This window comes from Crocodylus porosus, unplaced genomic scaffold (genome assembly GCF_001723895.1).
Source record: "Crocodylus porosus isolate Cpor-Errol unplaced genomic scaffold, CroPor_comp1, whole genome shotgun sequence".
In the NCBI taxonomy this organism is placed as follows: Eukaryota; Metazoa; Chordata; order Crocodylia; family Crocodylidae; genus Crocodylus; species Crocodylus porosus.
Window position 1 is genome coordinate 83,654,891 of NW_017728886.1, and position 26,243 is coordinate 83,681,133.

General features: G+C 40.4%; 2 protein-coding genes across 5 annotated transcripts in view; one reads left to right on the forward strand and one right to left on the reverse strand.

The window, feature by feature from the left end:
- Positions 1-21,219, forward strand: part of MLH1 (mutL homolog 1) — a 31,724-nt gene extending 10,505 nt beyond the window's left edge. The window contains exons 7-19 of the mRNA XM_019538150.1: positions 965-1,007; positions 1,643-1,731; positions 3,510-3,622; positions 5,015-5,108; positions 6,621-6,774; positions 13,155-13,516; positions 14,167-14,315; positions 15,310-15,418; positions 15,962-16,025; positions 16,550-16,714; positions 18,401-18,493; positions 19,172-19,285; positions 19,964-21,219. Coding sequence (XP_019393695.1) covers positions 965-1,007; positions 1,643-1,731; positions 3,510-3,622; positions 5,015-5,108; positions 6,621-6,774; positions 13,155-13,516; positions 14,167-14,315; positions 15,310-15,418; positions 15,962-16,025; positions 16,550-16,714; positions 18,401-18,493; positions 19,172-19,285; positions 19,964-20,131 — 1,717 coding nt within the window. The 3' untranslated portion in view covers positions 20,132-21,219. The remainder of the gene's footprint in view (positions 1-964; positions 1,008-1,642; positions 1,732-3,509; positions 3,623-5,014; positions 5,109-6,620; positions 6,775-13,154; positions 13,517-14,166; positions 14,316-15,309; positions 15,419-15,961; positions 16,026-16,549; positions 16,715-18,400; positions 18,494-19,171; positions 19,286-19,963) is intronic.
- LRRFIP2 (LRR binding FLII interacting protein 2) overlaps positions 20,736-26,243 on the reverse strand; it is an 85,595-nt gene continuing 80,087 nt past the window's right edge. For all 4 annotated transcript variants that reach the window (XM_019538181.1, XM_019538159.1, XM_019538174.1 and 1 more), the window contains 4 exons: positions 25,669-25,789; positions 24,492-24,571; positions 23,038-23,142; positions 20,736-21,681 (listed from right to left, as the gene is read on the reverse strand). In XM_019538181.1, coding sequence (XP_019393726.1) covers positions 21,571-21,681; positions 23,038-23,142; positions 24,492-24,571; positions 25,669-25,789 — 417 coding nt within the window. In that variant the 3' untranslated portion in view covers positions 20,736-21,570. The remainder of the gene's footprint in view (positions 21,682-23,037; positions 23,143-24,491; positions 24,572-25,668; positions 25,790-26,243) is intronic.

The following is a 26,243-nucleotide window of genomic DNA, read 5'->3' on the forward strand; positions in this document are numbered from 1 at the left end:
CTCTGCTGCAGAGCTCCTGCACCTCAGGCTGCCAGAAGGGAACTGCCTCTGGCCTCAGCCTGGTTGCTTATAAAGGCCAGGCCCTGCCCCCTTCTAGCCAGCTGACCCACATTAGTTGCCCCGGCAACCCTCACCTGTGCTGCCCTGTTGATTGGCAGCTGTCCTTGTTACTATTACTAGTAGCGAGCACCCTAGTGTTCTGCTACAATCACTGGCTCAGTAAATTAGATTTCCAGAATAAGGAAAACGATATGCATTGTTTCCATAATGTTTTCAGGTTGTTGTCATACTGACGCACATATTTTGGACCAAATTGTGGGTACTTGCTTGACCTGACTCCTAATGATGACCTCATTCAGTCAATGACCTCATTTATAACTTGCCGAATCAAGGAGTCCTTGCTTAGTTTCCACTTTGTCCTCATTCAGTTGGTAGACTGAATGAGGTCAAAGTGGAAATTAAGCAAGGACTCCTTGATTCGGCAAGTTATAGATTAGCTGGTATTCTCCCCTTCTGTAGAAATAATTAATCCCAGTCGTGGTGATTATTGTGGCCAAGTTAGCCAGCCTCCTTCTCCTTTTCCTAGAAACTGATGGTTGACTTTGTGGTACTAAAGATATTACTTGGTATGGTTGATGTTTTACTGTTGCCCATACCCAGCTTTAGCTTCTGTTACGGAATTGAATTGACAAGATCCATATAGTTTGTTTAGAAAAAAATGAAAACATTTGATTTCCAGTACTTGGAGACCTCTAAGACGATCCTTAAATTTCATGTGGTCTGGAGTAGGCCAGATAATTACTAGCAAATTGTTAGAATTTCTTACGACAGCTCCTTACATGAAATGCAACTCGAACCATGTTGTTGTGTCACAAAAAATTATTTGGTCATTGTTCTACTGACTTATCAGTGTGGTGGGGACAACTTCATACTTTCTCACATTGAGCCTTTGTTTACCTTTCAGGTATGCCATCCATAACTCGGGCATCAGTTTTGCAGTTAAAAAGGTGTGTAAAAAGTTTTGTAATTTTATGTACTTATAAAGAGAAAGCCTGACCTTATATTATTATTAATAATAGGAAATAGTCAGTGAAGTCTTTCGTACAAAAAAACCGAACTTCACATATTGCAGGGTATTTTCATGCATTCTCGACATGCTATATGTGAAAAATTACCTGTCACTTCAGTCTTGTAGTTTGCCCAGACTGTCTCATGTTCCTCTATTTTGCCACCACTCATTTACATGTAGTTTACACTTGGAAGTTTTATGCTTATAATAGCAGCATGCTTCTAATATAAAATTAGTTTATAGCGTAAAATATGTTGAACCACTGAAATAAATGATAGAGGCAAAAATGCTGCACTAGTCCTTTTGCTGTCGTAGAAAAGTTGCCAGAAGGCATGCCCCTAACCACACTAACTATGCTGGCAAAACGTCTAGTGTTGATGTATCCTTGCTGCTTAAATATGTATAGATTCTTGAAGAAGAAAAAAATAGATGAAACAAAAATTCAGTTTAAAAAAACATACATTTTTCCCAAAGAGCATAAAAGATCTTTCTAGTTATTGTTACTTAATGAATTTAAGTGGTAAGGCACAATCATAAACATTGATTCTGATTATCTGTTTCCTTCTGTTTTAGCAAGGTGATACAGTGGCAGATGTTAGAACCCTGTCAAATGCTACAACCGTGGACAATATTCGGTCTGTCTTTGGAAATGCTGTTAGCCGGTATGTTAACCATAAAAATATATGTGTATGTTTGAAATGTTATAACCTGGTTGTTTGTTTTGAGAGATGAAGTCTCTGTGATGCTCAGGGGTGCTATTTTGTCATTTTCCTGTGCAAAATTAATGAAGTTGTTGAATCAGCTCAATATACCAGTTAAAATAAAATCACTCATTGTCTTCCAAATTACCCATGAGGACTTCAACGGTAAAGAAGTTAATTCAACTTTATGGTAGACTTCCTGAAAGTTCTCTGAGAGTGAGGAAGAGAATGGTGTTCACAATATACTGTCCCCAACCCCACAGAAGTTCTGTCATTTGTCAGAGACAGGGAAGGCATTTGTCAGATAAGGTGTCTTTCCCCAACACTTAGAAAGGAAGCTGTCCACAAATTAAGAGAATTTTAATTTTCTACATCCTGATTAGGAAGTCCTGACTCCCTTTTATGCTGGTGTCATTTTTAATATTTCCTCCCTTGAACCTCATTTACTGGATTTCTTAGTTTCCTGGAAATGTGCTTTCCTGAAATCTGTCTTCCTTTGTACGGTTATCATGAATTTGCACCTAGTGTTATTAAATAAATCCACAAAAAAAGAGGTTTAGAAACATACCCTTCCCTAGAAAAGCTTATTTGCAGTTGTAGGAAGAATCTCCTCTCATAAGTTTAACTTGAGAGAATTCATAGAACAGGTTTCCAGAATCCTTTGCTGCCAATTCTTTTGGACCGTTGCCACTGATAGAAAGGTAAGTTTGATTCTGCTAATAAAATTGGAATTACAGCTAAGGAACGCACAACACACTTCAAATATTTCTAGCAGAAGCAGAAAACAATGAGACATTAATGTTCAAGGATACATTGTTCAGTACAGTTTCTATTTCCTATTATGGGGTTATGTATTCTCTAGGAGTACAAACGATTGTGACTTTATTCTTTTCATACATGTTTCTCAGCTTCATGAAACCGATGGTCCTATTCACATAACCTAATGTAGAAAAAGGCATGTAGGCCCCAAAATGTTGACTGTTAAATCTAAGTTAGTTCTAAATGAGAACTACATTTATATCATGATTCTTCTAGGATAAAATTTTAAATAATTATCACTTGGGACCTTTTTATACTGAATGTAGAAAGTGTAACTCTTTGCTAGGAAACTATGGTAATAAATTATTTAAGCCTAATAGGATTTCCTTAGCCACTGTAGGTGGTGCCTAGTTGGGCTGAAAGTATTTTACAAACTAATAGAGTTAGGTTCTTTTCGCCTTTTGCAGAGAAGGTACTTAAACACTGTCAGGTTTTTGCCATCCTCCTACCCCTAAATGTTGAAATCCTGTTGGAAATGTACTTGGCCATTTGTTCAGAAACAACTCGTCCCTCGATCAGTGGAACCAAAGATAAATTTTGAAGTCTTGGTCACTGTTAGTGATACCTGTTTTTTTCAATGCCACTGATGTAACAACCATTTCTAGAGAGACAATATAAAAGATACATAACATTAATATTTTTCTTAAGGTGTTGTAGATAATTCATGAATGCTTTTTTAAAATGGTACATTACTAGTTTGACTCTAACTTTAGGCCTGTGAATAGAAAACAAGCAAACTTATTCATACAATGATGTAATAGTTTTTATTACCAGCAAATAATTTTAAATTTCCTATCTGCAAATAAAATGCATAGGGGTACATTTCCAATAGCAAGTACTATAATCCTGAACTATCACTAAAATCTTTCTGTAGCATTGCGTGCCCTTATGTATTCCATTTCTTTGTAACATTGCTACAGAGAACTCATAGAAGTGGGTTGTGAAGATACAAGGCTGGCCTTTAAAGTGAAAGGCTATATAACGAATGCCAACTATTCTGTGAAGAAATGTATATTTTTGCTCTTCATAAATCGTAAGTAAAAAAGAAATGTGCATACTTTGTAAAGACTTCTGTTTTTTTTCAAAGTATTTAGCAGAACAGCATGTTTCTTTCTAGAGAGGAGCAGAATTGCACCATAAACACACATTCTTTCAAAATACTTCTGATTCCTGTTTCTATGCTCACCTGCAGATCTTGCTTAATGTTTCTGCAGTGTGAATTGTATTTTGCGTTCTGAATGTTGTAGCTTAGCTAGGGATCAGGGCCAGATTAACACAATTAGGGGCATTGCCGTGTCATGGTACGGGTTCGCCTGTAGTGGTGCTGTCCCACATGCCTATGGAATGGTCTCCCTGTCCCAAAGAAGCAAAAGTAATGGCACAGGGCCTCTTTCTTCTGAGTTGATAGCATGGTCTTTTCCCTTAGGGGCAGAAATAGTTCTGTATTCTGTAACCCAGAGAGAAGAGAGCAGCAACAGCCAGACTTCCAAATATTTACCCCAGAATAGGAGTTTATCTGGAGGACAGGTGAACAATTGGACCTGCAGTACACTTCTCCCCAAGTTGCTCAGAGTTCTCTGTGTTACAGTGTGTTAAGTTAAAATGACACCAATACTTATGGTAATTCATCTCTTTGGAGAGCCTGAAACAGTTATGTTGTGAAGTTTTTCTTCCACCTATAAACTGAATTAGTTTTAAATTTGGGTACACTTGCTTGATTCCAAGAACTGTGGCGTTACATGCAGATTTATAGCACTGTGATCCAGCCCTCACCAGAACAGGGCACTGCTGCTATTCCTGTTTCTACAACTGACTTGATGGTACAGGCACGTTGGTTAAACTCAGCAGTGCTGTACATCAGTTTATCCATCTGCAAAGGAATACAACAATAGCTAGTTAATTGGAGTGTTAGGAGGCTGACTATAAAGTGCTTTAAGCTCTTTTAAAAGTGCTATAATTTAGCTGCAAGGAAGCATTCCAGATCCCCACAGGCTACAGAAGGTAAGTTACAAACTAACAAGTATCTTGTACACGGTTTTAAACATACCTTGATTTGATATACAGAGCAAGAAAAAGGGGTGCATATACATGCATTAAATATTGCCCTGAAAAGTTGGCAAGTAGGCACAAGAGCATGGTGCCTAGTGTATGAGAATTAGAAAGTGAAACAGAGTCCCTGACAGTGCTAAGTACTGAAAAAGTAGTCTGACTTTAAATGTATAAGTTATTTAAATATTAAAGGTAGTGCTTCGAATATAGGTAAATTCAACTGTATTAGAAGAAAAATATGGTGCAAGGGAAATGACTTCAGAATTGTGTGTAACTGTAAAGCATGGAGGTCTGGCTTAAGAGAATGGTTTTGCACCATACATTGTATTGAAGTGGGTGCTGTTTGCTTTACATGATTTGTCCTTGTTCTTTCCAGATCGACTGGTAGAATCCACTGCTTTGCGGAAAGCCATAGAAACTGTATATGCTGCTTATTTGCCAAAGGGCACTCATCCATTCTTGTATTTAAGGTGAGCTAATTAAATAAGTTTTAATCTTTAATGCCTGCCTTGTAGGGCTAGTCACGGTGAGTGGCAGCTAGAAAATGGCTTTCGTTTACATTTGGCTTCAGGTACCAGGATTTAGGTAGGATTTAAAAACACAAAAAGAAGAATCTGTTTGGTTTCTTTTCAGAAGTATTGAACACCTACTCCAGTTGCAGTCATTTGGATTTATGGGAGGGATTTCATGAAACATTTGTGAAATATAGGTTACCACGGCAGGACACAAAAAGTTACTCATTTGTTTGGACCTAAATCCCATATGTGTCTTTCTCTACTCTGGTTTATATTCCATCCAAAAAGATTTTTGTTAACTACTGTTAGTCTTCAATGATATGCCAGGATAAAACTGGATTAATGTAATTAGTTGTAGAAGGTAAAAATATGTTAGAATAAATACCTGACAAACTAGAAGCTGTCATCTGGATGACTGGAGAATTGGAAGCAGACGTAATTTTTTTTCTTTCAATAATATTTTGAAACATTGATTTTTATGCATTGCTTTTTAATGATAAAGCAGATATTTGAGTCTTATACTACAGCATCAAACTGGAGCCCTGCATGGAGGTATCGCTAAATAATGACAAATCACGTATGTCCAATATTCGGAGATGATAGACATAGTCACCTGTGGAATACTTGAATAGTGATAGGGATTTCTAAAAATAGTTATGCAAATATTTCACATAAAAATTAGTTTCATTAGGCCTCTGGCAGATATTATATTATGCAATTAACATCTTAATCACATGATACATATAATAACTGCCACATGTGCAAATTTATGGAGGCACAAAATGGCAGACCAGCCGTAAAGATGTTTCACATTAAACATCTTTGTGGCTGATTTGTACCCCACTTTAAACTGAATGTGTGGCATGTGTCCCAGACCTGGGGCTGCTTCCTGCCCAATCCTGCAGATTAGCTAATTATCAGGATTGGGTAGGGGGCAGCCACCAGGGTCTAGGACACAACTGCCCCATGCCTGAACCTGCCAGTCACCTGATTGCAGAGTGCAGGGAACCTGGCACTGGGGGGCCTGGACTCCAACGCTGGGCTTCCTGCACATTAACTATCTGGGATCTGAGGAATTTTATCCCCAAATCCCCAAAACTGCACATCCTGCCATGTACATCTGGTATGGTTGGATGCACCATTACTGGGATCAGGCAAAAATACCTCAGATTCTAATCATGAATTAAATTAATATCTGCCATGGGCCTTCGAGGTTTATCCAGGCCAGTGAAATCAGTAAAAAGGCTCCTACTGATTTCAGTGGGCAGTGGGTCACATTCCTTAGTAAGTATTCTGTCTAAAGCATTAAAACAACAAATGCTGCTAGTCAAGCATTTTTTGGGGGCCACCTTGGCTGCATTGGGTAGAGTTATGACCTCAGTTGTGACAGAGTTTGCAACCCTGATTCATGTATACTTCACCATTAGCAGAGTGTTTTTAAGTCGTTCTCTTTAAAATGTCTTGCAGCCTAGAAATAGCCCCTCAGAATGTGGATGTGAATGTGCACCCAACAAAGCATGAAGTTCACTTTCTTCATGAAGATAGTATCCTAGAACATGTGCAGCAGCATGTAGAGAGCAAGTTACTGGGCTCTAACTCTTCAAGGATGTATTTCACACAGGTGAGAATACAGAGGTAGTATGTATTCTGCATAAAGTTTGAATGTAATCTAGGTGATGCTTGTATTGTTCACCTCTTGAGAAGTTACGTTGATTCAAGAGGTGAGAATGTCAATACTTGGGTATTAAACTATTGTTAACTTAAAATATAGTTAATTTTGGGAAAATGAAGTATTTTTTCTATCTCATTCCCATGAATTCACTTTTCAGTGCATAGTTTTACAACTATGGTTCCTTCATATTTTGTTGGGGTTTTATTTGTTCTGTCTAAATGAAGACCTAAACACCTAGGGAAAGTATTTCAGCAAAGTGCTGTTGTATGCTGTCAAACTGACTGGAAATATTTTTTTGAATCTCTTGTGGTCAGTGATTTTGGTGTTACAAAAAGCAGAGTTTGAAACAGAAGAGTAATTTCTAAAGGGATTTTGTGTTTTAGTAAATCTACCATAAAAATTAAGCACTCGTAAATCAATGGCTTTTTTATGAAGCAATTAATTGAATAGTAACTAAATGAAACCAGTAGAATATATAGGTGGTATTAGGCAGACAAGTTAGTTGCTTATTTTTAGTTTCAAAACATTTTTATTTTACATGCATACAAAATATATGTATATAACATAACAGACATACACATATGCAGTGTTTTTGGGTTGAAGATTTGTCGATAGGTAAGACCTGCTATAAAAGGTGGGCAAAATATGGCCTGTGAGACAGATCTGGCCTGTGAGTGGTGCCCACTAATTGATAGGATCTGGCCCATGGCTGCCCCCAGAGCACTTCGCCTAGGACTGCGTCCCACGCTGCCCGGGGCAGCCTATGCTGTGCTTCCGTCTGCCTGTGCCCAGGGCTAGGTGGTTTCTGGGTTAGGCTCCCTGGGGCATGGAGGCCTGTCCTGCCTTTGGCAGCAGCAGCCAGAGACCACTCAGCCCTGGGCTGCCTTTCCCTCCAGCCCTGGCCAGTGTGCACAGGTTCCTGGCAGGGCTGCTCCCAGTGTGGTTGCAGTTGCTTTAGTGTTGTTCAGGTCCCCCTTGTGGGTCCAGCAGCTCCTCCTCCTCCGTCTGCCCCTGCTGCACTGCTCCGGTGGCTCCTGCCCCAGCATTCAGGACTCCTGCTCTCAGCTGCCTTCTACCCGCTTGGCCCCCCGATGCAATGAACAGCCACCTGCAATCAGCCAGGTGGAAGGTGGTTGGGAGCTGGAGCTGGAGTCCCATGCATTGGGGCAGTAGCTGTCTGGCTGAAGCTTTTCCCACCCTGCTCAGAGCTGTGCAACAGGGCAGAGGCAGATTAACACACGGGCCTGTAGGGCCCCTGCCAATTAGGGGCTCCCTGGGTGTCTGGGTTTCCTTAGGAAATGGTGGACTTCCCCTTGCAGGCAGGCAGCATTCTAGCCTGCAAGGGGTCCTTCCTGTTTGGGGCTGCCAAGAGCAAGATGCATGGGGCCTACAGCCACGTGCATGTGTGCAGCTGTATATATGCACATGGCCAGGAAAAAAGCTGGGCAGCATGGAGAGAAGCTCCCTGAAGGTAGGTCTATGGAGGGGAAAGGGTGTAGGGGGACAGATTGAGGCCCTCATGTTGAGGGAGGGAGTGAGGCAGGGGCTGGGGCGGTGCCTGGCCAGGGCGGGGAGTGGGATGGAGTCATGGGCAGCACAGCCAGGGAGGAGAGGGGGCAGCTCCCTGCCACTATGCGCACCCTCCAAACGAGGCAGGGGAATGTGCACCCCCCATATTTGTGTATGGGGCACATGTGGGCTGCTCACTGTGGGTTTGGGGCTGTCCACTCTGCTGTCTTTCCCTCAAGCCCCATGCTGGCCACAGCCCCCTGTTCACCTGGTAGGAATTGGGACGGCGAGTTGTGCCTCCTGCTGCCAGGTGGGCAGGGGGCGTGCAGTTGGCTTGGGGCCTCTGGGGCAAGGGCAGCAGAGCAGAAAGCCCTGAGCCCACAGGGGGCAGCCTGCATCTGCCCTCACCCCACTTAGGTCTGCTCTGGCTGTGGCTGGGAGTGGCGGGGATCAGGGAAGAGAGATGGGCATGTGCCACCCCACCCCCTGCCCGGCCAGGTCCATTCAGCCTCCATACCTCACAAGGGATGGTGTGAGGTATGGAGGCCTGCTCTGCCCTTGGCGGCAGCAGCAGCAGCACCAAGAGGGGAAGGGGTCCCTCCCTCTGCTGGAGTCCAGCTCCTGGGGCCTGACTTCAGGGGAGGAGTGGCCCAGTTTCTCCAGTTAATAGTTCTGTGGCCCTGCCCTGGGCAGAAGAAGAAGTGGGGGGGAGCCTAGGGGGGCAGCCTAGTTCAGAGACCATCCAGCCGTGGACAGGCAGGAAGGCTCACACCATCCCCTTCAGCCCTGCTGGGCAGGCTCAGGCAGCTGCCCCTTGGCGCTTCTACATGTGCTCCGTGGGTGGGAGTGGCAGCACTTTAAGTAGAGCAGCTCTGAGAGCCACTGTAATTAAAGAGCTGCATTGGTGTTCTTCATGCTAAAAATGGTGGTGGCAGTGCTTAAACTAAAGCTCAGTTGACAAGCTTTAGTTCAGGTGCCCTTGCCGCTATTTTTAAGTGCCAGGACACTGATACATGTGACACAGGAGGCTCCTGGAGTGCACCAAGAAAAGGTTTATTTAAGTCAGTAGTTTAAAATGTCTTGCATTATTACTAAATATCAGTTATCATATCGGCATTGGCAGATAGGGTTGGTTAATAATCAGCTATCAGTATTGGCAAAGAAAATCTTTTTCGGTGCACCCCCTAATAAATAACATATTATATATTAATATGTAGGATACTAATGACAGAATAAAATTCCCAAGTGTTTATAATTATATAAATTTTTTACTATTGCTGTAGACTGGCAAACTGTAAGAGGCATGCATCAAAAAAAATACAAGACGCATGTGCATAATACTCATTCCAATATGCAAATGACTTGCTGTGTGATTGGTCTGACGTGTGTGACTAGTGTGTATCTGAATTCACAGACAACTATAATATTAGTATTTGTGTACAAAACACCCAGTATGGAACGATGTTACTTAAGCGGGAGTGCTAAGAGAAAGTTGAAGCAAGCAAAGGCACTTAAAGATACTTCTTTGCTTCAAAAGATACCAACAACTGTTCATTATTTCAAGGAGAGAGAGAGAGAAACAAGAAACAGCTGACTGCGAAGACTGCAGCACTGGTTCGGCAGACAGTGCTTCTGACAAAGTAGGCCTTCAGCGTGAGGATGAAGTAGCAGACCATGAACTGTGGGGAAACAAATAAACCAGGGCCAAGTTATGCAGGCAAAAGAAATGCCACTGAAGAGGTCAATTTAGCAGCAATCCTGCATTGTGGAGCAACATCGATAACAGTTTCAGGACTTTTTGGATTGCTAAGGGTTCAGCTGCTTGTCAGAATAAAAACGTAGAAAAATTCTCTGCTTTTGCTCAGGTGATTGGAGGGAAGATGCATATGCTGCCTGAAGATCTGTTTTCTTGTCAGCTGCCCAGTGATGAATCTGTTACACAGGACTGGCTTATTCATTCACTGTCTATTGGAAATGTCTACTGCTTTCCCTGCAAACTTCTTTCTACTGAAGTGCATGCATTTAGTGGATTCAATGACTAGAAGCACCCTGAACGTCCGTGGGAACATGAGAGAAGCCTAGAAAATCAGAGCTGTATGCTGGCATGGATACAGCGTGCAAAGGTACGGTAGATGCAGATCTAAGACAGCAGTTTCAATCAGAGTGTCACTACCGTAGAGAAGTCTTTAAGCATGTTGCAGCAGTTATCATATTCTTAAGTGAACATGGACTTGCATTCCATGAGCATGATGAGCTGTTAGAATTGCCACATAATGGAAACTTTTGGGGGATTTTTGGAGTTGATTGCGGAATTTGATGCATTTTTTGGCAGGTCATCTGGCTAACTTTGGACAGACGGGTAAAGGTAATCCTTACCTGTCATCAAGTGTTTGTGAAGAATTGATAAATTTGATGGGTAAGAAAGTTAAAAACACAATAGCAGCAGAACTGCAACAAGCCAAAATGAAAAGAGTTTGCAGATGAGTCGGGAGAACCTAAGACCTTACTTGAGAGAAGCCAAAAGTTTTGTACTGAAACCTTCCATGTTATAATTGAGCAGCTTGTCTTTGTCACCGACTGGATGGATGCCTGTAGGATGCTGAACAGTCGCTTTGGAGTATTGCTTGAATACAACTTGCTGGACATCACTGACGTTGGAAACATGCTGCTGAACTTGCTGCAGTTAACCCCAGTGACTTGGAACAGGACTTTCCTGATGAACTCATAGAATTCAAATTCTCTGTACAGGATAAGTCAGACGAATCTCCTCCAAAATTGCTGCAATTTTCTGGAGTCTTGACTGCAGATTTTTTCTGGATTCCTTCCTGCTTTCTTAAAGAAAGTGTCCAAGGAAGTTTAGACAGATGTTCCCAGGAAGATAAGCGACGCAACAAACTTGTTTGCTGGCATTGTCACGTCAGATCAAGCATTGTAAAGTCAAAACTGACATCAGAAAGTTGAAACAGGGTGTCAGTTTACGAAATGTTGTAACTCAAAACGTTTTAAGTAAAGGACTGCCTATATATGAAGTTTAGCACAGGTTTAATGTCTCAGGAATGATTAAAAAAAAAAAAAAGCATTGAAATGTATTGTACTGGTCTCCTGCTTTAATTGCAAGAATCACTAACAGTATTCTTAGACTTGTACTCAAGGCTATCTGTATGGCCTGTATTTTTCTTATAGCAGTTTACTGTGGCGTAGGTACAATGTAAAATGTGTATTTAAAAAAACAGTCAAACAAGCATCTACATGACCACCATTTATGGTGATCCCATGCATGAGTACTCTTTTCCTAAGGCATTTGTTTTATTCTTTTGTGTGTGGCAAAATTGAGCAGCTAATTTCGACTTTGTGTGTTTGTGCTTTATTTATTAATACGATGTGTAAACATTTAATGGGTCTATTAATGCTTTTTGATCCATTCCTATTTATCATGGGGTGTGGGGGGCCTCCCATTTTCTTGTTGCCCAAGCCCCAATAAATCTTAATCCGCCACTAGAGGCAGGGGGATCTAAGCAACACCCGGGTGGCTGTAGCTGCATCCTGCTGGGAAGCTGTGTGGGCTGGCTGGTGGTGGGGTCAATGGGTGTGGGTGGGAGCATGGAGTGGGCTGCATTGTGTGGGGCTTGGCCCCATGCGGAGCACTGTAGGGGCAGCCACAGGCTGTGCCTTCACCACATCACCTGGGTGAACCCTGTTGCACATACCCTCTGTCCCCCCACTCTATCCTTCCCTCCTACCTCCAGCTGGGTCCTGGGATCCTAGTGCCTAGGCGTCCTCCCACACAAGCACGTGCACATGCCCCCACACCTCACCCCCCCTGACATATGCCCCCCCTGGTCACCCCCTCCACACACACAATATATACAAAAGTAAGACTATTTTGAGCTATTATACAATCACCTTTATATACACTACTCAAATCAGGACAACAATTTTTTGTTGTTTGGTAAAATTAAAATATGTCATAGTAGATATTTGAGTTTTAGTATATGACTTTTTTAAATCTATAATTTGTTAAAATAGTATCTTCTGAAAGATTTTGCAGGTGTGGCCTTTGACGGCTCACCAAAACCCACTAAGTGGCCCGCCAACAAAAATAATTGCCCAATCCTGACCCCTGCTTGGGGTAAAGTTCTCAGCGTATTTATAGTAAACAAGACAATAAACATTGTAAAAGTTTTTTTGGTTTTACTTCTCTTCCATTCTTGTATATTGAGAGTAATAACTGTTTATAAAATAATTGTATAAAAAAATTAAAACTTGTTAAGGCTTTTAACAAGTTTGTTCTTAAAAAAATAAATAGGAATAGGATGATTCCATGTGGGTTAATGTCCTCTGTGCAGACAGCACAATGCTGTTCCATTTAAAATGCTTCAGTCGGATGAAGATGTGGTATAGTTTAACCTGGATACTGTGTAGGATTAGGTTTCCAGCCCCCATCCTGTGATGCCAGGATGTGGGTTTGTGAACCAGTTGAGGTTTAAATCACCTGGGCTGAACCACTAAGATGTTCTTACTGATACGACTTTTATTTTAAAAGGCTGGTGTCTGCTGTTGAACTCCAGCTCAGTGACGTAACAGTGCCCTTTGAAGTAAAAGCTGCAGCAAAAGCTGAGTGGCTCATCTTTAATTTGGCAGCCCTTTGTGACACATAAATGGATTAAGAATCACAGATACAAAAAAAAGGGTTCTGTTGTACAAAGGCAAACCGCTTATCCATTGTAGGAGGGCAGATGCCACCTTTAGAGAGAGACAGATATGTATGATCGGCTAGTGCTGAATCTCTTCTCTCCTTCCTCCCAATTTTTATGATGAAGACTTTACTTCCATCAGCTGATTGTTCTTCAACTGAAGTGGTTAAATCAGCAGCAAGTTCATCATTGACATCTAAGGGAACAGGTGATAAGGTCTATGCTCACCAGATGGTTCGCACAGATGCCCGAGAGCAAAAGCTTGATGCTTTTCTTCAGCCGGTGAACAAATCCTTAAGTACAGGGCCTGCTGCAGTGACACCGGGGAGTAGTTCAGAACTTTGTGATGGCAAAGCCAGACAGCAAGAAGCTGAAATGGAAGATCTCAGTGACTTTAATACAATAACTGTTGCACAAGGGGATACAGCAGTGCTACCAGAGGAACTGAAAGAAACTGGAAGGCTCTCTCCTGAAACACTGCCTCCTCGGTAAGGCCACTCTGCTGAAGGTGTGGGTTGTTGTCTTTTTGTACAGGCGTGCTGGTCAAGAAGTTCCAGTGCTTTCTCTCTCTTTTTTTTTTTAATGCAGGAAAATTATAAATGCTATGAATGGACTTGCAGAAAACAGAGGTTCTCAGTAGAAGGGAATTTAAATACAAAGAATATAATATGTCCTGCACACATTCCTTGGAAAAGATGACACAAAACTATTAAAGGGGAACCCCTGGTGAAACTTGGATAGGGCCAATCCATTGGAGTTGGATTGGAGCCATTGGAGGGAAGAAAACATTTTTATTTATGCCAAGAATAACGTTAAGGAACACACAGTCGTTTAGTATCTTCCTTTGAGTCTGGTCTTTCTCTTGTTGAGATCAAAGAGCTAGGTTGGGCCCTTAAACAGTGTGAGTGTGTTTTCAGAGCTAAGGAGTTCTAAATAGCTTTGGGAATTACCTTTTTAACAAACTGTGCTTTGGAAGTGAAATAAATGTTTGATAACTTTGGGGAACTGACTGTGTTTTCTGCAGTGCTACTTGATGTACAATCTGAGACTTGGTCACCACACTTCTCCATAGGATGTCTGTTGGCATAAATGATAAAGAGAATAGAAAATATTTCTGTTTTTTCCTTTGGAACTGCAGAAAGAGACAGCGGGCAGACAGTGATGTAGAAATGGAGGAAGATCATAGTAGGAACGAAATGACTGCCGCCTGCACCCCTCGAAGAAGGATTATTAACTTAACTAGCGTACTGACTCTGCAAGAAGAAGTTAATAACCAGGCACACACAAGTATGCAAGTTCCATGTTCTCAAAATTGTCATTCTTCTGGCAGGTCTATGTAACCACTTGGACTGCTGTAAAGAAGTCAACCTACTTTTCCTGTTGCATACAAAACTTGCTTAGGTGGTGGGTCTGTATCAGACATTTTCTTTTGCTTGTGGATTGATCCACAAACCAATAGCAGCACCGTGTTAATCCCATAGGCTGATCAAAGTTTGTGTAAAACTTTATGAAGGGATGAGGCCAATTTCCAAACAAGCAATTTTCACTTCAAGACAGGGGAGCTGAGCTGCCTGTCTGAAACCCTAGGGTTGTTTTAAACTTTAGTAAGCCTGTACACTTGATCTTAGGCTATATTTGATCTTAGTCCAAAAGACTAACTGCATTTCTAAACAAAAAGCAAGACATAGGCGGCTTTTTTTCCATTCTAAGTTTTCAGCAAGTATTAATTCACAACATAAATTCATTCAGAATTTCTAGATAATTGTTAATATTTAGTTACAGTAAAAGCTATGTTATATTCAGCACTTTACCATCCGGAATGCTCTATTAACCCGCATGCCGATTGATGCGGCAAAAGTGAAACTGGAAGTCCCACCATGGCACTTCTGGTTTCACTGAGTCCCACTTCACCGACTTTGGACCGTGGCCCAGGGCAAAGCAGCCTGTATGGCACCCCCCTTCATGTCCCCCGGCACACTGACGCTGGGGAGTGAAAGCCCTGGTGTGCCAGATGCAGCTGGAGGGGCAGCAGCCGGAACAGGCAAAGACATCTCTCGGATAACTGACATATTTGATTAACTGGCACTCCCCATTCCCCAGGATGCCGGATAACACAGCCTTTACTGTATTTTGGAAGAAGAGGTACAGAAATGACTGGGGTACTAGTTTAGGATTTCCATAAAAATCAAGATACTGAACATGATTTTATGTGCATTTGAGAGAGGGGAAGGGAGAGAGGAGGAGTGATGTGCACATTCTCATGTTTGGTGTATTATTCCAGGTCTTCAGGAGATGCTACGGGATCACTCATTTGTTGGCTGCGTTAGCCCTCAGTGGGCCTTGGCACAATACCAGACAAAACTGTATCTTCTGAATACCACAAAACTCAGGTAAACGAACAGGTTATTAGAAGTGGCAGTTGAACTAGCCAATGAACTTGAGATTGATTATAGAACTGAGATAAAACAATGGCAATGTGGTGATTTACTGGGCATTCAAATAGGCCCAGTAAAGGGCCCCGAATTAAGGTGACTTAAATGTTCTATGCAGATCCTGAAATTTGGGGGTTGAACCATAATTAAGAAGTCCTTGTATGCTGAGTTTTACAGAGCCTGAGGTGGCAAAGAGCTTGCCTCAGCCTCACACCTTCCTGTACCTTTCATGTAAGGTACTTGCCAGTAACATGTTGTTTTAGTTTCTTTACTATATGCATATTTGTGGTAGTTAGGCACAACAGTGAAAATCATATAGCTAAAATCATAGCATCATTAAAGGAAAAGCCATTTTTATAGTTTTCCACAATATCTGTCTTGTCTTCTGAGTACTGCTTTGTTCAGGGGGTCTGCCATTATAAAGCAGAGACCATGTATGTGACAGACTTGACTGATATGGACCTTTCCATAATAAATTCATTTTTTTTTCTTTCAATGTAGTGAAGAGCTCTTCTACCAGATACTAGTTTTTGACTTTGCAAATTTTGGAGTTTTAAGATTGTCAGTAAGTATAAACTTCTTCAAACCTTATGTCGTTTTTTGGAGAGAGTACTCTGTTACCAGTTTATGATCTTGTATTATTCTGAAATATGGATTTTTTTTTAATGTATGCAGAGTAGGTCACATCAGGCTGTGGGTGGGAAGGTCAAATTTTGATGAGTACTGGCATTACATTTAATTTCCTTTACATCAGCATAGCGTAGCTGATATGAATTCCACACCTGTTGCAAGTTCTGACATTGGTGGTTTCATTCTTACCATAAGATTCTAGTCCTTCAGCCACTTTGCTGCCTAATCTACCTGCTCTGTCTGTTCTTCAGCAGAATTATATTGGGAAGGTCTCAACTTTTAGCCACCATGCCATAGGCTTTACAAAGTGGTAAGAGGAGCATATTCTGTTTACTAGGAGAAGCAGCAAAATTTCGCTGCACAAAAAATTATAATGGGAAATGTGCAGTTAAGGATCACTTTTATATTAAAGATTTGAGCTGCCTGGGTAATATTTGTGTTGTCTTTGGATTTTTAAAGGAACCAGCACCACTGTATGAGCTAGCGATGCTTGCTTTAGAGAACCCTGAAAGTGGCTGGACAGAAGAGGATGGCCCAAAAGAAGGACTTGCAGAGTACATTGTTGAGTTTTTAAAGAAGAAGACTGAAATGCTGAGAGATTACTTCTCTCTTGAAATTGATGAGGTGACTCTTGCTTATGCTTCTATTGCAGCAGTTATGTAGGTAATTCTAGGTGTTGGTCACATGATATTTGTTTTTAAAACTGCATGCAGACTTACTTTAAGAATAGTTCCAAATTGATGTATATAGTTAAGTGTGGCAAAGCACAACTTCCAGGCGCCTCTAAGTGCTTTCCTGTACAGGGTGTGAGGTTAGGCAGAATGGGCTCTGAAACACCCAGCATGTTGCCTGAAGTTAGTAGGGAGGACCTATCGCCTGAAGCTTCTTCTGCTCACTTTGAGAGTGATCAGGGCTCCATATTTATTAAAAAATACAACTGAAGGTAGTCTGCATTAAACTCATTGAATGAGAAATCCCATAGAGCAAGGACTGGAGCACTAATATCCTAGTCCCTAGTGAGTGCTATAACTGTCAGGCTGGAGTTTGGTGCAAGTAATCTGTTGATTTATTCCATGCAAAGTGGAAGAGTTTCAAAAAACAATTGAAAACGCCAGAGTAATCTTGAATTTGGGGATCAAAACATTGTGGGTGGCTGGAGGTAAGAAATGAAATCCCTCTAGGCAGAGAGCTAGATAAAGGATAGTGTCTTCTGCCAGTCTTTCAGGCATGCTTTGAAAGGGGTTAAGGCATGATAAGCGGAGACTGCTATGTGTTCACCTCCCATGTAAGTCCTAGCTCCTTTGGTCTGAGTAATTCAGGATAGATTTTTAGATACCTCTAGGGTTACCCAAGTCATTCTGATACATTTGTTAGAAGACTGGACTTCTCAAGCATGTAGGGCATGGGTACAATTTTCTGTGCAACTCTATCCATATTTAACTTGTGCCTTGTCAGCTATACCCTCTTACCCTGTGATAAATCGTAGAAAGCTAGGGTTGGAAAGGACCTCAGGATGTCATCTAGTCCAACCCCCTGCTCAAAGCAGGACCATCCCCAACTACATCACTTGAGCAAGGGCTTTGTCAAGATGAGCCTTAAAAACTTCCAAGGATGGAGATTCTACCACCTCTAGGTAACTTGTTCCAGTGCTTCACCACCCTCCTAATGAGAGTTTTTTTTTCATCTCCAACCTAAACTTCCCTTGCTGCAACTTGAAGTCATTGCTCTTTGTTCTGTCATCTGTCACCACTGAGAACAGTCTAACTCCATCCTCTTTGGAACCACCATTCAGGTAGTTAAAGGCTGCTATTAAATCCCCCATCAGTCTTCTCTTCTGCACACTAAATAAATCCAGTTCCCTCATAAGTCATATGCCCCAGTCCAAACCATTTTCACTGCTCTCTGCTGGACTCTTTCCAACTTGTCCACATCCTTTCTGTAGTGGTGGACCCAAAACTGGACATACTCTAGGTGTGGCCTCACTAGTGCAGAACAGAGGGAAATAATCACCTCCTTCGATCTGCTGGCAACACTTCTACTAATCCAGCCCAGCATGCTGTTAGTTTTCTTGGCAACAAGGGCACACTGCTGACTTGTATCCGTCTTACTGTCTGCTATAACCTGTCCTTTTCTGCAGAGCTGCTGCTTAGCCAGTCCGCCCCCAGCCTGTACTGGTGTATGGGATTCTCCTGTCCAAGTGCAGGACTTTATACTTGTCCTTGTTGAACTTTGTGAGATTTCTGAAAAAACTGACAGCTGATGCAGGAAATCCGCATCCTTATTGACTGCTTGGTCATGTTATGTTTGCAGGTAGGAAACCTTACTGGACTGCCACTCCTCATAGACAACTATGTTCCCCCCTTGGAGGGATTACCTATGTTTATCCTTCGTTTGGCTACAGAGGTATGTTGCTTTTCAACATTTAACTAAAGCTAATTACTTGAAGATACTGCTGTTTGCTTTCCTTTGCCACTGATCAAGAAGTGGCATTTATAGATGTACTCTGAAATCCTGACTAATAAGAAGGAACAAAATAATGCAACCCATAAGAAACTTGGCAAAAGTTGATGTGGAAGGAAGAGTGGATTTAAGAAAGTCTGGGAGTAGCAAACCCTGTTTAGATAGAAGTGGTAATTTCTTTTGCATTGTTCTGGTGTCAAACCATTTCTTCTTTTGAGAAGAAAAGAAAAAGCCTTTTGTAAATATACTTGACTCCATGCTGTGGTGGAATTATTCCAAACCTTCGTGTTCTAGTGGCATAAATGGGTTTAAGGACGCATTTATTTTCCAAAAGGAAAAAAACTTACCTGTTAAGCCACAGATAGCTAAAAGCACAGTGCAAAAAACACATCAAGATTATCTGTGGAGCTTATTTTCATATGAAGTGTGCTTATCCTTGCTTTTTTATATATCCTAATTTTGTAGCACCACATGGTGCTAACAACAGTTTATTTTGATGATTTTTAATGAACAGTTAGGACCCTTTTAATTTTGCTCTTTGGTAAGGGCCAGCAATGTTCTTGCAAAGTAGCATTCTAGCTCTTATATAATTTGAATAGCTCTTATTTTCTCTTGTGACAGGTAAACTGGGATGAAGAGAGAGAATGTTTTGAAAGTCTCAGCAAAGAGTTAGCCATGTTTTACTCCATTAGAAAGCAATATATGCTGGATGAATCTAACTTAACTAGTTCACAGGTACAGTAACATGGTGTAACAGCACGTAATTTAGTTACAGGAACAAGTAATAAGTATTAAATGATAAACCTATTTTTTAAAAAAAAGGCTTCCACCTCTAGACTTTAGAATCAGATGGACTGAGAAATATTTCCAGCAGAGTATTGAAAGAATGGATGTTTCCAAAGAAAACAAAAAGGTGAAGACTTGAACATTTTTGGAAGCATGCCTTGGATTAATGACTCCATAGAAGTTGTTTGGAGAGGTTTTTGCATGCTTAGCTAACTTCTTTGGAAAACACATTGGAATTTAGTAAGCTACTATGTGAGTTCACATCCTGAGCTGTGCAAGCAAGAGTAATATGCATTAAACTTTATCTTCTACTAAAACATTAAGGCTTGGCCAGGAAAAAGTATGGGTTACCTCTAGCTACCAGTTTTTACACCCAACTGCTTTCAGGAAGCTTTTTAATAATGTTCAAGCTCGGATGCCCTCTCCCAAGTATTTTAGAACTGGGTGGTGAGTTGTTGTAGGTCACAGTATTCTAATTACTCACTTACCTTCCTATATGAGCTAATACTGAAGAATAAAATTAGGTCTCTTTAATAACCAGAAAAAATTAGTTTTTGAAAAAAACAAGCTTTACAAGTATAGATTTTTGGCAAAAAATGTAATAGTTCTGTCTTTAATTTCTTTCAGAATGAAGACCTTGATTCAGGTTCAAAAACATGGAAATGGACTGTGGAACATATTGTTTACAAAGCTTTAAGGACCCATCTTTTACCTCCTAAACACTTCACAGAAGATGGCAACATTTTGCAGCTTGCTAATCTACCAGACCTATATAGAGTTTTTGAGAGATGTTGAAGGGATTATTTTATAGCCTATTTTTTCTTAGCAGGAGATAAAGCTGGACTCTCCCAAAAGCTTTATAAGTAGTATGGGTAAATTTTACACCTTAGTTTGAACATAGCTTTATTTTTTAAACTAACTTTAACAGACGCTTCAGTACTACAATTGTCATCTCCCAAAATTAGAGCAAATTATTTTCATCCTAAAGGAACAAAGAAGAGTCACTGTATAATAAATCTCTAACTCTCAATCTTAGAAGTAATCAGGAGGCAAGAGTTGGCTTGGATCTAACTAGAGAAAGAACGAGTCATTCGTTAGCCAAGTAGCTATACATTGTATACAAGATTGCTAGAACTTCAGGAGTTAATCTATGATAGCTACTGCTACACTCAAACTTTTTTTAGTTACAGATGCTCCTTTGAAGGGGGGGAGGGGGAAAACTATTTAGCCCAAATGTAAAAACAAACCCAAAAGTAAAGTGTGCTGTTTCAAAACCTTCAAAAAGACTAAGGTATGAAACAGCAGCACTTATTCTTATTTTGTGATAACTGAATTTAGAATGCATAGACTCTAGGAACAAGTTTAGAATTTAAAGGAAGATGCGAAACACTTATTCTGGTCAGTAAAGTGTCCATTTAATAAGTTCATCAGCCACATCTTTCAAACCCTCCTCCCACCCTAAAATTTAAATCCACACTTAAGCAGCAGATGATACAGTTTTACAATGTACAACAAAAGAACTCTTGTAGAGTTTGATGTCCCTCCTGTTATATCAAGAATTTCAGGGCTTATATTTGACAAAAATCTGGAACACAACTGTACCATCACCCATGCAAAAAAGCAAGTTTTATATACAGTCCCTATTTTTTTTTCTTATAAATTTAAATATTATACAAAAATGCATCTTTCCATCAAAATGTATAAAGTTTAGTGAACAGAGAGCCCAAAATGTATCTTAAAATAAAAGTTATCTGATTTCAAAGGTTATTTTGACAATCTAACATAACTGAAGTCTAAATTGCACCATATAGAAGGCACTTGTGCTGTGTGATGTCTTGAGCAAATATATTTGTTAGTTTAATAAACATGTCCTCTTGAAGTCATGCAGTTGTCTCCAAGCATCATTTAAAGCAGCTGAAATAAGGATTGTGAGTAAACTTGATTCCACAGTTGTGAAAACATATTTTCTAGCAATAAGTCAATCATACAGCATTGTGCTCCAGATGACTTTAAAGTCAAACTGGTAAAGAAAACAAAATCACCATCATTCACAGGGGAACTGGAACTATTTTTCATTCTCTCATAAGTTACAAAGTATGCCACTTAATTAGGAAACTAAAATATCACTGAACAGTTCAGTGTTCAAAAGTTTGTGCCAATGAAAGTCTGTATTAAAAACAAACTAAGGGCTAGTTATTTCAAGGAGCAGTGCACATTTAAAAAAGAAGTCTTCTCTACTGTTGAGATAGAAGAGCAGTCCTATTAGCCTTCATCTTCTCCAACCGTTTCATCAAGTGGCTATTGGTCATCTCCATCTCTTCCATCTTATCCAGTGCTGTCCTTAACTAAAATGGAAACAAATGTTTCATTCAGTTTTAGAGTGCCGTCTTGTGAATAACAGGAATTAAAATTCTAAAAGGAGCTTTGATGTTAGGATCATGACCTTATTTCCACTTAACTTTATTTTTTAAAGGCTTTCCTATAACTTAGAAATGCTTAAGAGTCTAAATGAAATTTGCTTTAAAATTAGGCTGTTTGTGGCTTCCTGAGCTGGAAAATAAGATTTCTCTGAAACAGGAAGAGAGTGTGAGGACTCAGTCATTCCAGGACCTAATGTTCCTGAATGACATCTCACCCTAGTCTTGGTTTTTGGCAGACAATTTTGCAAATATCTAGTTGGTCTAATAAAAGATATCACCTCTGCCACGAGTTCTAATTTCCTTAGCCTCTAGACCAACACAGCTAAAACCTGGATACCTGGCAATAGTAAACTTGTATTTGTGTAACATGGCATGAAACAGTCCAGCAGCTTTCTGAAGCTACTAGGAAACCTTCCCATCATGCTTCAAAAAACCTGTAACAACGTGTTACAAACAAGTGATACAACCTACAACTGAAGCTCAGATATTTGAGGTCCATTGGAGTAAAAAATAGATGTATTATGATTTATTTAACAGGTACTTAAAAGTGGGACAGGGTACACCCACAGGATCCAAGAATAAAAGGCTGTCTCAAAAGAAATCTAACATCTGTTTTTAGCCTGAAAGTAGACGAAATTTAACAGATGTAACACAACAAGTAACATGCTCTAGCTTGGGAACAAACTGCACACAAAAGGAGGTAAAGCCTGGTCCCTACAAGGGAAAGGGTTTCAAAACCTCAGTTCAAATAATCTTGATGCTGCACTAGCACACATGAATTGAAGAAACAAACCAACCAGAAGATAGGTTATCAGTGCACTGAGGACAAGAAAGTTTCTCCCAATGATCTGCACAGTTGTGATTTGATAGCCAAGAAGTAAAGATGGCCACAATGTAAATAGACAAAACCTGCTCAAGAAATCAACGCTGATACAATTTGTTAGAACTTCCTAAGACTTAGAGAAAAAAAATAAAAGGAGGAGAAACTGCTGAAAAACAAGAATGTTGTGAGCCAAGACAATTACCATTATTCATGGCCTGCAGAACATCTTGCCAGCTGCAGTCAGAAAGGAACTGGTCTTGGAATATAATGAAGCGCTCACAGATGACTAATGAAAGGTTTATGTAAAATATCATACATAAACAGCCATTTTTATTCCTTACCCTCTTTCAGAAGTACATTTACTGCCATAACAGCTGCACAGATTAAATATTCAAGCTTTTAATTTTATTTATAAAGATTCGATTGAGTTTCCTTTGAAATGAAAAGAAATTTATTACCTCTCGTTGAAGTTTCCTTTTTTCTGCTTTTAGTTCATCCTCTACTTTTTCTGCATTCTCTGCTGCAGTTTTGTATCTCATAACCTGTCCTTCAAGTCTTCCAATCTGTAAAACCAAATAAAACCACACATGTAAAGAATACTGCTTTTCAGTCAGTGAGCACATCCTTCACCGTAAGACCTAGCCTTCTTCCTATCCTCTATGGCAGTTCTTACATTAACTGTACTACTCAGCAAAGGAAAGAAGAGAGACTGAGAACAATGAAGAGACAGGGATAAGAGAAGTGGCGGGAAAGATGCTAGAAATTGAAAACAGACCTGGAAAACAGAAAATCAGATAAAATACACGGAGATGAGAGACAATAAGCAAACTGAAAGAAATGAGATTTGGCATTCATGTCAGAGCATAAACTAAGAGGGACCTTGAACCAAAGAACAGATCAATAAAGGGGGACCACAAGCCAAAAATAATTAGGAGACAGCACCTTTGAAACATGCTTGCCTCCCTGTATTTCCAATACAAGAATTATGACCTGCTAATGTTGCATTTGACTGAAACCAAGTGTGTGGCATAGGGAGAATAAGTCACAAAGGCTAAAGACAGACATTTAAAAAGCCTGAGCCTGAACTGATTCAATCTTTGCAGGTTAGTTTAACCTGGCTAGGCTGAATCAGTGTGCAACTGCACAGACATCCCCAAAACACAGGCATATATCTGCAAAGGTTCAGGGTAGAAGCCGAGGGGCGCTACAGCAGCCCTCCCTTCCCTTCATCAGGGCTGAGCTGAGGGGAGACATGGCCCTGCCCCAGGAGGATGCCCTGATTAGGGAGGGGTTATCTGCACTGAACATCTGATCTGTTATAGTTTTAAACCAGTTTCTACACACAAACCAGTTTAAGTGATCAATGTCTGTCCCTACCCTTACAGAATAATGTGTGCAACAATTATTTACAAAGTTACTGAACAAACATACATACCAGTTCACACTCAGAATTTTGCCGTGTTCTTTAAAAAATATACCTAGCTACCTACCGGATAATTCTAAAACTGAATTTCAGGCTTTTTTCCTCCTCACATGTCCATGTAAATTAACTATCTCCATTAATTAAAGTAGTTTTTTGCATGGATACTATTTTGAGACAAACATGTACGCAGTAAAAATCTTTTTATTTTCTAAAATACAGTGCAGGTATTATTGAATCCAAAATGTTAACCTCTATATTTTCTTTTGTGACTGGTTAAAAAGAGCTGTTAGTTGCAAGAAAAAAGGTAATACTAGTCTGAACATAATACAACTGGCAAAGACAGTATGGTGAAGCATAGAACAGGTGCAGAATAAAACTATGGCTTTAATATAATCTAAGAAATCAACTTACAGAGCATATCATACACAATGAGTCCTTTAGACCTACTTAAATATTTTGTAAAAGAAATCTAAAGTAAGATATACTTACATTTTGTTCCATGGTTGTTATATCTTGTTCAGCTTTTGAAAGCTTAAATTTGTATTCGCTTATTTGTCTGTTGGCATCTCCTACAGAAAATCAAATAGAAACGTATTTCTTAAAGGGCCAAGTCTCTAATGGGCCATTTCTATTTTAATTCAAAATTCATTTAAAATTACTTCATTGAGAATACAGGATTCTTCCAGGAGGGTATATTTTCTTTTTAAATTCCTTTCTCTGGGAGACTTAAAAAGCCACCCTTATCACACAGACTTTATATACCAGGGGTTCTCAGCCTTTTTCTGAGCCCCCGCCAACATGCTATAAAAACTCCATGACCCACCTGTGCCACAGCAACTGCCTGGCATCCCAGCACCATGCACACAGCTCAGGGTGCAGCAGGCAGGGGTTGGCAGCAGGGAGCCCCTGGGCCCCACCCACCTGAGCAGCAGCAGTATGGAGCTTTACCTGCCCACCTGCAGCGCCACCCGCAAGATAGAGGTTGTGGGCATAGCAGGTCATGCTTGCCCCTGCCCCTTCCTTAGGACTTGCCTCAGACCTGGGGGACCAAGGCAACCCATGCCAGGCAGGGCCAGGTAGACACCCTGAAACCTGCTCACGGTCCCCCAGGGGGCCATGGACCCCCTCTCCTTCCCCAGTTGAGAACTACTGGCCTACATGCTGCTATTGCCATTGCTGAGATGCTCTTAAAAGCTGGCTTTGAGCATCAAAAAATTAAACAAAAAAATTTCTAGGAAAGGAAAGGAAGGAAAAAATGACATGAGCCAAATAATTAAATATGGTGATGTTCTGTATCATTGTCTAAATAATGAAGTTTTACAAATATTTGCATTAGATCCTGACAAAGCTGTCAATTAAGAAAAACAGCTTGCTAGAAATACTGAATACAAACCTTTCATTAGCTAACAAGGAATGCAATGAGAGGAAAAGCACAAAGAATTTAAATACTGCATTTGATATTGCTAACACTTTTCAAAACAACTAGACCACTCAAGTAAGCTAACAAATAAAAGGAAAGAGCCTATACAAGTTACAATTTTTTCAACAAATTGGGTAAGTGCTCAACCAAGGGCAAGGTAAGACACTTGCTCTTTAAATAAATATAAAAAGGAAACAAAAGGTTCTTTTCAGTATAAATACCTTTATATAACCAAGGTAGACTTACTCTGCATTTCAATTAACTGCAAGTCAGAACCATTCTCTAATCCTATTATATCTGGATTTGAACCATCACTTTTAGAGTATTTCTGTCGTTCCTCTTCTAACTGCAGCTTCAGCTTTCTAATCTGAAAAAAAATATGCTATTTTATTAAATGGTAAGCTTCTAGAAGTACTTCATTAGGATTTTCAAACTGAGTTGACAGTTTAGCTGTATATAGGGAATTACCTCCTCAAAATTTACACCTTTCCAAATGTTTACAGGGGCTATGGCCAATATCATAGCATGTTTACAGGGACAGCAAAACTGTTTTTAGGTTGTACCCCTTTCTGCTCCTTTAAGTAACAGCTACCGGGATGCTCCCCAATACACAGTACTCTCAAGCTGCTCTACTTTGTCTTATGTGCAAGAACCCCCCAGGTTTTTCTACAGCAGTGGTTCCCAACCTTTTTGCCATAACCCGCTGCTGGCAGCAGAGCATGGCAGCAGTGGCACCCAGGGGTGGGGGAGTTCCCAGCATGTGGTGTGGTTCATCTTTTGTGTGAGGCGCCACCAGCATTGCCCCTGCGACCCTCATTTGG